Source organism: Sphaerodactylus townsendi, linkage group LG08, assembly GCF_021028975.2.
Source record: "Sphaerodactylus townsendi isolate TG3544 linkage group LG08, MPM_Stown_v2.3, whole genome shotgun sequence".
In the NCBI taxonomy this organism is placed as follows: Eukaryota; Metazoa; Chordata; class Lepidosauria; order Squamata; family Sphaerodactylidae; genus Sphaerodactylus; species Sphaerodactylus townsendi.
The window spans coordinates 70,382,967-70,395,335 of NC_059432.1; the positions used below are offsets into that span (position 1 = coordinate 70,382,967).

Here is a 12,369-nt window from a genome sequence, read left to right on the forward strand (position 1 = left end):
TCCCGAGGTCGCGCGTGGGGGGATGCTCCGGAGAGAGATGCCTGCCCCCACCCCGTCCCCCCCGCGCTGCTTTGGTCATGCGGCGCCTCGCCTAGGCTGGGGTTGGGGCCACCTGGATCGACCCAGCCTCCGCCCCCGGCCCGTCAGGGGAGGTTCGCAGCCCGGCCGGATTTCTCCCCCGCCCCCAAACGAGGGGGCGGGAGGCGTTTTATTGGCTGCCGCGATTAGCGCGCCCTCGAACAAAAGCACCCCTCGGATTCGCGCGTCTGCGGCGCCGGCTGCCCCCCCTCGCTCCCCCTCCCCCTCCCCTTTTTCTTCCCTCGCCTCGCCGAAGGTACTCAGTCTCCGGCTGGCTCCTGCGCGGGCTGCTGATTGGGCGGCCGCCGTCGGGCCGGGAACGCCCTGCCTGCCTGCCTGCCTGCCTGCCTGCCAGCCGGGCCCGTCAGCTGCCGCGCCTTTGAACTTCCTTCCTTCTCCTCGTCCCTGGCCAGCCGAGCCGAGCCGGGCGGGCTCCTTCGCCAGGACAGCGGAGCAGGAGTTCGATCCCCGGGGGCAGCCGTCTGGATAGCCTCGCCTGCGTTGGCCCGGCCGTCTGTGCTCTGCTGCTCAGGGAGCGACCGGCATGATCAGCTGAGAGGCGGCTGCTCTCCTGGGCAGGAGGAGGCAGGGGACGCGGCGGGGCCAGGTGAGACGGGCAGGGGCTGCGCGTGGCGGAGGGAGGCTGCTCGGGGAAGCGCCATGTCGAAGCCCACGGACCACATCAAGCGGCCCATGAACGCCTTCATGGTGTGGTCGCGGGGCCAGCGGCGCAAGATGGCCCAGGAGAACCCCAAGATGCACAACTCGGAGATCTCCAAGCGCCTGGGCGCCGAGTGGAAGCTGCTCTCGGAGGCCGAGAAGCGCCCCTACATCGACGAGGCCAAGCGGCTGCGCGCCCAGCACATGAAGGAGCACCCCGACTACAAATACCGGCCCCGCCGCAAGCCCAAGAACCTGCTCAAGAAGGACAGGTATGTCTTCCCTTTGCCTTACCTGGGGGACACTGACCCCCTCAAGGCGGCAGGGCTCCCCGTGGGCACCGCGGACTCTCTGCTCGGTTCCCCGGACAAGGCCCGGGCCTTCCTGCCCCCCACTTCCGCACCTTACTCCTTACTCGACCCCAGCCAGTTCAGCTCCAGCGCCCTCCAGAAGATGACTGAGGTGCCGCACACCTTAGCCACCAGCACCCTGCCCTACGCCTCCACCTTGGGATACCAGAACGGGGCCTTTGGCACCTTGAGTTGCCCCAGCCAACACACCCACACCCACCCGTCGCCAACCAACCCGGGCTACGTGGTGCCCTGTAACTGTTCCGCTTGGTCGACGTCCAGTTTGCAGCCGCCCGTGGCCTACATTTTATTCCCAGGCATGACCAAGACTGGAATAGACCCTTATTCTTCGGCGCACGCCACGGCCATGTAACGCGCCCCGGTCTCCGTTGAGACAGTCGCCCCCAGACAGGCCGGGCGCCGGGCCGGCAGGTGGGAACCTCGGCGTCCCTCCACGTGCATGTAAACCGAGAGACCGCAGCAAACCAAGCTCTTGAAAGCCCTAAGCAAAACTCACCTGGGCACGGGAAACCTGGCGTCACCTGGCGAAAGACTCTCTTTTTTGGAACTCCGAGACTTTGTAGCCCAATCCCTCCCCTCCCCTTCCCCCCCACCCCACAACACAGACACCCACACAAGGCGGTTTTACTTTCTTTCTGCACTTGGGGCTCAGCGGTGCCCGAAACTTGTAAGAATTGTAAATGTGTCTAACTTTGTATTTGACCTTTTGGCCGAACCAAAAAAAGTGGCCAAACACCTTTGGGTATTATTTTAATTTATTACCTTCATGTCTATGAGTTATTCGGACTCGAATTCTGGAAGTATTCTGAATTATTTCCTCCTCTCTTTTTTTTGCACATTAAAAGGCAAGAGTTAACTGTGTAATATATATCTATATATCTATATTTTACCATCTGGCACTAATAGGTAAAATTGCTTTTCATGTCAAAAGATTTAAAAAAGAAAGCTCTTTAGAGTTATAAAAAAGGGGGGAAACGTTTATATTTCAAACATGGTATGATAGTGTTTGCTTAATTTTAAAAACAGATAGTCCTTCAATTTGTGTGAATCAGTGCGAGTAGACCTAAGTTTACTTTAGACAGAATGTCAGCTATGAAGTCAGGCAGTAGAACGGTTTTTAAAAAAATGGGGAGAGAGAGAAAAAAAGAACACGATGCTGATTTTAAATATGTTTTGACAATGTATAGGGGGAAATGTAACCAAAAGGGTTTCACCTCGTTCATTCTGTTCCTTTGTTGAACAAAGACATTTTGAATAAAGACAATCTGTCGTCGAACCCGTCGGCAATGTGGGTGTGAATCCAGTTCCAATTCTGATCAGGTTCCCCCTAAAGACTGCACCGAGGCCGGCCGCCTTTCAGGGCATCCCAGACCGGGAGAAACGGGGCTCCCTTCCCCATGCAAAGAAGCTGCTGTTATCATCCAGCTGCTGCATGGCGGGATTAGGAAACAGCAGAAGTTCTCCTGCGCAATGGACTGCCTGGACGTGAATGGGCTGTCTCGTGTCTGCAGTAAACCAGACGGCAAGATGCCTGCGCAGTTCCCAACGATTCGACGGGGCTGGCGCAGGGTAACTTCCCGGAGGGTTGTGCCCTCACAGTTTTGCAACTGCTCTCCCCAGACCGAGACGTTTCGGTTGTCAAATTGACCTGTTCCGGAGGCCCCAGACCTGTACCGGCCCCTTCGCTCATTTTCCTGCGATTTTACAGTTGGGGGAACTGAGGCTCCCCCGCCCCCCAGAGCGACTGGCTCCAAGGCGCTCAGGGATCAGGTCTGGCAGTTCTCCATCTAACGGTCCAGAGGCGCTGGGAGGTTGGAAGTCGTCCACTGAGGCTTGAAATCCCCCGTGAAACCACTGGCGGCACGCGGAGTTGCTTAGTTGGTTGCGGGACTGGGAGATTTACCTCCCCCCCCCTCTTTTGGCAGGAGAAGGGCTTCGAAGGAAAGGAGAAGGGAGCAGCTGGGCCTGCCTTGTCCAAAAGTGTGCTTGGGTTGGAGAGTGACAAAGTTGGCGCCTGTCTTGAACTGTCTCCGGTATTAAAACCGCAGATTTAAGCGGCCCCTCGTTTCCTCGCCGGCTCCTGGAGGGATGCTTCGCAGGGGTCAGAGGAAGGGTTCTGCCTGGGCGCAAAGCTGAGCAGGAATGGGGGTGCTTGGAGGGACTAATCTGAGCCATAGGCAGCGCTGGGCCCCTGGAGACAGTGCTGTCGAGCATGTGCAGAATCCCCACAACTCCCCCTCCCAGTCTAGGCTTCCACATTTTAAACGAGAAAGCAAGCCCCGTGGGGAGCGTGGGGGTTTCCTGCCCCTCTGGGAAGTGTCCAGATATTTTCTGTTTCACCTGCTTTCCAGGGCTGCGGGAGGCAGCGGCATTTCAGGGGCTCCCCCCGTAATATTTCAATTTCACTTTTCCCCCGTATCCAAAACCAGAGGGAGCCTTGGACAATCTCGGCCAGGCTGCGAAGGGAGCGGGAGGCGGCCGATTAGCATCTTGCCCCAAACAATTAGCGGCGTTTGGCGCGCCTATTCATCAGGTCTCCCCTTTTGTGAAAAGGAGGGTTTTTCATTAAAAGGGAAAGGCGGGGGGGGGGGGAGGCGAAGTCGCGGTTGTCCATCTGGCTGAGCTGAATAGCCGACGTGATCCATGTTGTCGATGTTTTTTTCTCATTAAGTGCTCTTTTGAGACCGCGGTTAGAATTAAATGGCATAACACAATTAACAGACACGGGGCCTGAATGGAAGGGTAAGCATATAAATAATAGATAGATAAATAAATGAGAGATTGGGCAGGGGGGGGGGACAAAAGGGGACGGGGAGGGAAGCTGTGAAAGGCGAGGTTAGAATGGCTGCGCCACGCTTGTTTAGCATGACAAAAAAAAAACCACCCACCCTCCCACAAAACATCCCCTTTTCCAAAGAGGCGCCGTTCAGAGCTGGCCTGACTTGGGCGGCCGTCGGGGGCTCCTGGGGCAGCCCTCGGTGACTGGAGCGGCCCCACCGCGGCACGGCTGCAGAGGCGAGCTGGGCTGCCTGGCTGATTTAACCCCAGCTGACAGGAGCTGTCAGGGCCGGTGACAAGGCTCATAGCTCAGTGTCCTTGAACATCTCCCTAGATTAGGCTGAACGCCGGCCGCAGGTACAGGCGCCTGGCTGTCGCCGGCTGCCTTCGCCCCGGGAGATCTGGCCAAGCCAGGCCAGGCCAGAGGGCGGGCTGGGGCAAAGGGCCCTCCGGGAGAGGCCTGGGGAGGCAGGCGTCCCCCCACCCCGCCCCGGAACCTCGCGTCTCTCCTCCGAGTTGGCTTCTATCCGTTTGGTTCCTCCAGCGGCAGTGGGGAGCCAGTTGATGGGTTAGGGGCAGGGCACGGCAGGGGTCCCGGGTTCGAGGGCCAGACCTGATGCGATGATCTGGGGAGCCCCTGCGCCCTGTGTGGGGCTTCTTTCCTGTCTCTGGTCGATTTGAAACAGCCTGGCCTTGTTTATCACTGTTACACAGTGGTTGAAGTTTTTGCTGAGGAGAATGAAATGTGATACAGGTGGGGTGAGAATGATCTCCAATTCCTGCCTGAGCAGGGGCAGGCATCTTCCTGGTTACACAGGACGCTTCGTCTGGGGCAGCTGATTCTCAGCCATCTCAAGCGAAGTTCCTTTTAATTTCGGAAACATTCAAAACGCTTTTGTTGGGATTGGATTTTCAAGACCATCTTTGCGAAGGTCTCAGCCTGATCCGAGTCTCGCAGCATTAAATGCCACATCCTCTCCCGGGCCTTTTTCGAATTTAATACATAGTTTTAGTTTCATGCGGCACAAAACGTAGATCAGAATCCCGACAACTTTTTTTTTAAAAAAATATTGTGTCTGAACCATGAGATTTCTCATTCTGTACAACCAAGAATCCTGTGTGATCCGAAAGCGTACAGATTTTGATGCACAGAAATTGCAGCGAGGCAGAGAAAAGCCCTTTCCGACTGACCAACTGAACCAGAAACTCAGTCTGAGGCAACGAGGCAAATATGAGAACTGAATGGAAGCTGCAAATGCCACCCCCTTCGCTGCCCTCCCCCCCCTCGTAGCGTTTTCTGGTCCTCTCCGCGCCCTTCCCTCCCCCCAGCTGCGTGCCTTCCCCCTTTGCAGGTGTGTAGCTGTTTTTTGGCGTGCAGATAAATACATTAAATAATGGCCATGACACCGAAATGAACCGATTACTGACTTTGATGTCAAAGGGAGACCAGAGAGAGCGAGAAGATATTCCCTACAGGGGGAAAGAGCCGCTCCTTGTCAAACCTGTTCCCCCACAACTGTCTCCTTCTCCCAATAAAATCATTAAACAAAAGGCTGCGGGGCGTGGAGACGCCACGCCTTCCGCCCGCTGCCAGCAGAGCAGGGGAAGACGAAGGCGCTGCGAGCCAGGCCCTCAACCGGCAGCTTCACTCTGCGCTGGCCGCTTGAGGGTTCGGGCTGGCTGGGATGCTCCGCTTACCCAGTCTGGCCCTGGCAGCGGGGGCCCTTGAGGAAGCCGGGGAGGTGCCGGGGCGACCCAGTTGGGGGAAGCAAGAAAGACTTGCGGGGAGGACGTGGCCAGGGAAAAATCCCGCGCCCAGGACCCGATTTCTTGGAATCTGAGGCTTCTTCTCTGGGGAGGAGGTTTGGGGTTTGGCCTGATCCCACTCTCAACCAAGCTCAGCCCCAGAATGAACCGTCACAGGCAGGCAAAACCAAAGTCTTCGTGGTTTCTATAGGGGTTCCGTCCGAAGGGTTGCTTTGGGCCTGCACTCTGCAGCCAGTCCGAAGCACGTGCCAGACCCGGGAGAGCCTGTCTTGTAAAAGCAACCAGAAATTAGGGGTTGGGCCCCTCGCTTGCACATGACCCCAAACACCAGCGCCTGCAGATCAGCCCGGCTAGTTTCCACCGAATTTAATACCAATGATAGTTACACTCAACTCCTTGTGATCAATAGCAAATCTCTTACTGCGTTTGAGTTGAGTAGTCTTATCCCAAAATTGCAGATGTAAAATAATATCTTATTGGAGGATGGAAGGAAGAGAAATTGTGCGAAGGAGCTTCTGTTTTCCTCTTAAAATAGCATTATTGGCAAGAAATAATGTTGACTCTCTTTTTCCCCTTCCTGCTCACCTTTCCAAATTCGTGGCGAGATTTGCTGTGTGGGAGACCTACCTAGCAAGGAATTAACGTGCTAGAAACTTTCTGTGCAAGGGCATATTAAGAAATCTCAAAGAGCTGTGACTTATTTCTGCTTGTTGGTGATAATAAGAGTGGAAATTCGTCATTGAGCTGTTCAAAGGGACGCTGAAAGATCAAAAAGATCTCAGGTTGTGATTTGCTGGTTTTCGTCCTTCTGGCTATATTTCCTTGACTGCACCTCTGGATAGAAACGAGCAGGGCGATCACTAACGCATCTTTATTCTCTAATCCCGAGCCCGAAAGGCTTTAAAAAAGAAAAAGGAAAAAAAAGAAGGTAATCTTCATCATAATAATAGAAACCAAGAGGTTCCCCCTGGGAATGAAGCTCCCCCAAAAGCCTGCCCTCCTCCTGGAAAAGCCGGCTTGCGCTTGGGAGCGTGCCAGTCCGGGAGACGCAGCCAGCCAGCGCTTATCTGGCTCCATCTTGTAGGTAAACATCTGGCGGAGCATCTTCAAAGGGGCGAGGGAAAGTTACGCAGGTAAGAACACGTCCTCAGCTGCATAAATGCCGAGATCGACACAGGTCTTCGCCAGCTGCTGCTGCTGCTGCTGCATCCGAGCTGGGCGGGACGTGGAAAGCAGCTCCCTGCAGGAGTCGCGGGAACCCTCGCCCGGCCAGGTTTACAAGGCGCTCCACCCCGCCATAAAGTGGCTCGTCTCAGATCGGCCCGAGCCCGCCAACCCTCCGGTCCCAGCTTGTGAAGCTGCTGCTGCTGCCCCAAGTTCAGCGCGCTGCTCCAGGAGCCCAGAGGGCTCGGTGCCGTCCAGCAAGAGTGGCGCCGGGGTGGGGGGGTCCATGGCCCGACCTTGGCTGACTTGATTAGACTTGGCTCCCGTGGGCAGAAGTCCCCTCTCAAGAAACAAATCTCTCTCTCCCCCCCCCCCCCCCAGTACTTCGGTTTGAAGCCGGGTTTCTCTGGGTAGACTGTTTCCACCCGGAGCAGGCCAGACGGCAGCTGCTGGGGAAAGTAGTGGAACCGGTGCAGGACTTGAAGGGGATGGGGGTGGAGGGCTTGAAAGAAGAGAGAGGTGCCAGCAAGGCCCAGAAGGGGAACGAAAGATCCGGTGTAGCAGCTCAGGTGCCAAACCTGGAACCATTTGGGTTGAAAGGGGGGGCACAGACACCCTATCTCAGGCTGGGGGTGGGAAGGATGGGCGGGGGAAGAGGTCGGAGGGCGCGCACATTTCCTGGGAATAGTTCTCGACGGCACCTTCTCCCTTGGCCGGCCCGGCGCGCTTGTTCTGCCCGGGGACGCGGCGGTCTCCCCGCCACCTGGGGAGGCTTTTGATGTGCCCGCCCCGCACCTTTGCTCTCTCCGGTCCTTCCTTGCCTTAATAATAATAACAAAAACACGTTCTTTTCAAAGCTTTCTTCTTCGCTTTCTTCTTTCACACGCCCCAGCTTCTGTTTGGGGGTGTTTTATGGGCACATCAAAGGCAACAACAGCCTCTCCTGTCCTCTCTCTTTCTTTCTACCCGGGCACTTCGCTAGGGCCGAGCACGCCTCATTTGAATGAGCTAAACAAGAAATAACGTGCAGGGTCTCAGGAGCCAGGATCGCATTCCAGGAGTTTGGGCTTGCAAAGGCCAAGAAACGCAGACAACAGCCCGCCTGCAAATGTAAACATGCAAGCAAAATCGCCCCGAAGCTACTCCGGAGGGCCCCAGAAGCGCTTGCCCGCCGCAGCCGAGCCGCACTCCGCCTGCTTGACTGCACCCAACTGGCGCTGAGCGCAAAAGCCCGCGCCCAGCTCCGGATGGGGGCTTCTGCGCTCCCTTGTCTGGGCTTTGTGGTCCCCCCCCCATTGTCACACTGCAATGCAATGGGATTTGCACACTTGAGGTGTAATAGCATTACTGCATTAATTAAAATTTTCATTTCACGTCCAGATTGTTTACTTATCTGCTGGAAACATATGTTGAGCGAAGTGCAGATTCTGGACTCTGCACTGTTGCCCAAGGTGCAATTCAATACTGGCGAGTGGGGGTGGAGGGGAAAGAGAAGACTTCCGTTCTTTCTTTTTTTATTATATCCTCCAGCTTATCTTGGTGGTTGTAAATTATAAGGACACTCCACTGAGCTGAATATGAAGATTATATTCCCCCCCCCCCCCAATATCCTTTGTACAGCTGGCCAGATCGTTGCCTTTTTTTGAAACAACGAATTGAGCCGCCCTGTGGCCGCCTTACCCTGCTTGGCACCCCGGGGAGGGGGTTCCCCCGTGGCAACTCAGTTCCTCTCGCTTTCCTTGGCTAGAGGGCTAGGCGAGCCCCTTTCTGGCCGGTTTGCGCGAGCCTGCCAGCCTTGCCCTTAACCGTGGGCGAGGCGTCGGGTTTGCCGTCGAAGATCCTGCGATTAAAGAAAAAGGGGACGTTCCGCGCCCCTCCTCGCCGTCCCTGCCGGGCGGGATGGAGGCGAGCGGAGAGGGACAGGCTCTCGGGCCCATTCTCTGGAAGCAGCGGAGCCGCTCGGGAGGAGGCAGCATCCAATCTGTCCTTATCTCGTCCAGGCTCCTTTCAGGCTGAGATCAGAGCGGGGAGGGGCGGCAGGGGAAGAGGGGGGGCGGTAATTGCTCTTTATTTGTCTCCTTTTAATTTAATACGGCAGCAGCCACCGCTTTCAGGTCATTTCTATGCCTAATTTAGTGATAAAAGTCAATAAGCAAAGATCACAGCGGCGTCCCCTCTTTGGAAATGTTTCAGAGGAAACGGGGGGGGGATGTTGCGCAGTTTCCCAATCCTCGGATGCGTCTTCCAAGTGCTCAGTTCTGCCTGGTCGAAAAGGGGGCTTTTTTTCGCACCCAAGGAGGGGGCGGATCGGGGTTCGGCGGCCCCTGTCAAATCAGAAGGGGTCCTGCCTCGCAGGGCGGCCTTGTGGTCCTCGGCCCGCGGTGCTCTCCCGGGCTCCAAAAGTCCAATCAAACAAACGCCACAATCGAAGATCGAATCTTTGTTTGTTTGTTTCTGCTGCCTTCGGGTGCGCCCCTATTAGGTTCGTGGTGGAAGGCGCGGGCTAGACCGAACCCCCTGGCAGGAGAGAAACAGACTCCTTCCCACGTGGGGGTGGGGGTGGGGGCTGGGGTTGCCTTTGTGGCTATGTGGTGTGCCCAGGAGAGGCATTTTCTAATTTTTAAAGAGAAATGGGAAGGTGTCATCCACCCTTCTGGGTCTATCTGTAATTGAATCTAGGTCAATATTCTAAAGCAAGAAAAGTATGCTCCTCACTTTCCTACATCAACCTAGAATTTGGGGGGGAGGAAGGGAGAGAGGGGGGTCTTGCAATTTCATTTAAAATGTAATGGTGGATGAACTGATAAGCAAATGGGGGAGGCTCTGCTTAAAAGAAAAAAAAATGGCATGGTTTTAATATGCTTCCAGGTGGGGGGAAATGATTTACATGGGGAGTTTATTTCCTCTTTGCTGATATGAAAGAATTACAGATACAAAACCCACTGATCTATAGAATAAAAAAAAGAAAAGAAATGTTATTTTCCTGTAAAGGTATCAGTTCATTTATATTCATTTAACCATCCATCCATCAATTCAGTTTCTCACTTCTTGCACAGAGTCCTTAGCTCTGTTAAAGCTTCCTCACCAATATACTTTTTTGGAATATACAATGAAGTTCTCTTTTTTAAAAAAATCGTGGGATGAAGTAGGTAAAGAGGAGCCCTTTTCCACCCTAGGGATATGAGGGTGTAGCTGTGTTCTGACATTTACACATGTAGAGAATGAGGACAGGTATGTGTGCTTTCTATATCTATGCACATATACATAATATTCATTTTAATAATATTTACTACTAATGTAATAGATCATGCAATGAGGATGTGAGTGAAATCAGCGTACAAATATATATTTTAAAAAAATAATCCCAACTTGCTATTGCATGCTACCCATAACTGGAGAGTATATTTAATGTTTGTGTGTTCCTTTACACATCCATATTAAATGTATACCATATACAGAGGAAGTTGTCATGTATTTCCACTATAGTAAGATCATCCCCATAATGTGAAATGTCTCTGTTAACAGTGAACGATGCAGAGAAAGTTCTCTTTCCATTTTCAAAAGATAACAAAAATGACAGATTAAAATTGCCAAAGTGCAGAAGTGGCCTGCCTGTGTTTTTTAACAAAACAGTGGCTTTCATTTGGGAGAGAAGGGACAGAGCTGTAAGTTTCTCTTTTTTTTGCAAACAAAAGCAATGCCCAGCCCCCTTCTTTTGCCATCAGCAGTTCACTCTAACATTAAACAAGTCTGTCCTCTGAAAGTTTGTTCTTATTGTTGCTTTATGCATAATGGTATTTCTCCAGTGTTTGACTCTTGCAGACTTACTCAGGTGAGCAGTTGCAAAGGACTAAGAGGAATTGTTGATCAGTGGAAAAGGTGAATTCAATTAATTTCTTGTTGGGTGTGTACATATATAACAATGTAATAATTCAAAATAGGTATGACAAAATATTCTGGGGACAACTGAGCAGGTAGACTAGTCATGATTCTGTTTCTATGCATTCCTACATAGAATTGGAGAGTATTGAACTTAGCTTTCGCAGAAAACTAATATGCACAGAATAATTTTCCTTGTCTCATTGGTAGAAAGTAAGTCATGTTCCTTTGCATTTTGAATGGATTCTGAATCACTTTCACTGGATTGTGGCCTTTTTGTTACTTGCAGTTCCTACATTTGTTGAATTCATTCAAATACTGTGTTCACTAAAAGAATTCCTATCATGCATTCTGGGCTTCCCTCTCGGTCTTTCAAAAATATAAATGAACAGATTAATCAAATACCCAGAAATCACATATCCTCATTATAATAAGTGACATGACAAAGATGTTTCTTGTCCAGACACACCACTCTCCACCCATATACAGTGATCAGAGCCTGAAAGGGAGGTATGTGTTGTGTTCTGAACCTTTCATTGGGTAAATGCACTATAATCTCATGCAACACAATTAATTGCAAGGGTATTATAAAGGGCTCTCAAAGCTGAGATCAGCTGTGAAAAGGAACTGCCAGAAGTTAAACTGCATTTTTTTAAAAATTCTTAAAAATGCAAGCACTTGTGGAAATCAGAACTATGGGTATGAGCACACTGGAGGTTTTCCATTGAAATCATGCAATGTAGGGGGTTTTTTGTGCTTGATTTGCAGAACAGCAAACTCCCAGGCAGTAGGATTGTCACATGAACACAAAGGCCTGGTCCTAACTGGTCTAATTTCAATCAGTGGAAGTTTGGTCGTACATTTCCATGAGAGCCCAAAGGGACTTGAAAGACCCCTTTGGATTGGGAACTGAAACACTGACACAGAGTGTTTAATTTTATTAATCTTTTAAAGCCCACTGCTTTTGAATAAATGCCCATTTAAAGCAGTTTTGCATAATTGCACATTTAAGTCGGGTCTGACTTAATTCTTAATTTTTTATTATTATTATTATCATCTTGGGTTGCATGAATGTTCTTGATTTGCTGAAACTGAGTCAGGCTTTTCTTTCGAGTTCTTTCCTCTGAGAATCCTCTGCCTGGCCCTGGAAGGCTGGTCAGATTGGATGGAGCCAAGCCCAAGATCTGGTGAGTAAATCTTCCTGCCTTCCTCTTCTGCTGCTCCTCTCTGACATAGGCAGCTGTTTCTACACTGATCCCAGTAATGACTCCAATGGTAAGGCAATAACTTTATTTTGTGTCTCCCTCTTTAGACACCACATCTCTTACTGCATTATTCCTTTCGAAACAATCACAGAACTACCTTTGCAAACCAGGGGTAGGTTAGTGTGACCACACATACTGAACTGTGAATGGGAGTCGATTAGAAAAGAGCTGTTTCTCACATAATGGGCATGATCCAGGTCTAGTTGCACATGTTTATGTTGAATTAAGCTTAATGAGAGAACAAAGCACATGCTTAAATCTCCCTTCCACTGGAATCCAAGGGCTGTAAGAATGTTTCACTTTGTCTGGATTTTCTCCTTGGGTTTTAAATACCGCAAAGACGGTGTCTGCGCCTAAAAAATGTTAAGGCGGGGCGCGCATCTCCTCCTTCCATAGGTCTGAAATTC

The 12,369-nt window shown here is 51.9% G+C and overlaps 1 protein-coding gene across 3 annotated transcripts in view; it reads left to right on the forward strand.

Moving 5' to 3' along the window:
- Positions 1 to 355: 355 nt before the first annotated feature.
- Positions 356 to 12,369, forward strand: part of SOX14 (SRY-box transcription factor 14) — a 40,979-nt gene continuing 28,965 nt past the window's right edge. For 2 of the 3 annotated variants that reach the window (XM_048506079.1, XM_048506078.1), the window contains exons 1-2: positions 356 to 1,010; positions 12,010 to 12,074. In XM_048506079.1, the coding sequence (XP_048362036.1) occupies positions 739 to 1,010; positions 12,010 to 12,074 (337 nt within the window). In that variant the 5' untranslated portion in view covers positions 356 to 738. The remainder of the gene's footprint in view (positions 1,011 to 12,009; positions 12,075 to 12,369) is intronic. The other variant, XM_048506080.1, reaches the window with a different exon arrangement.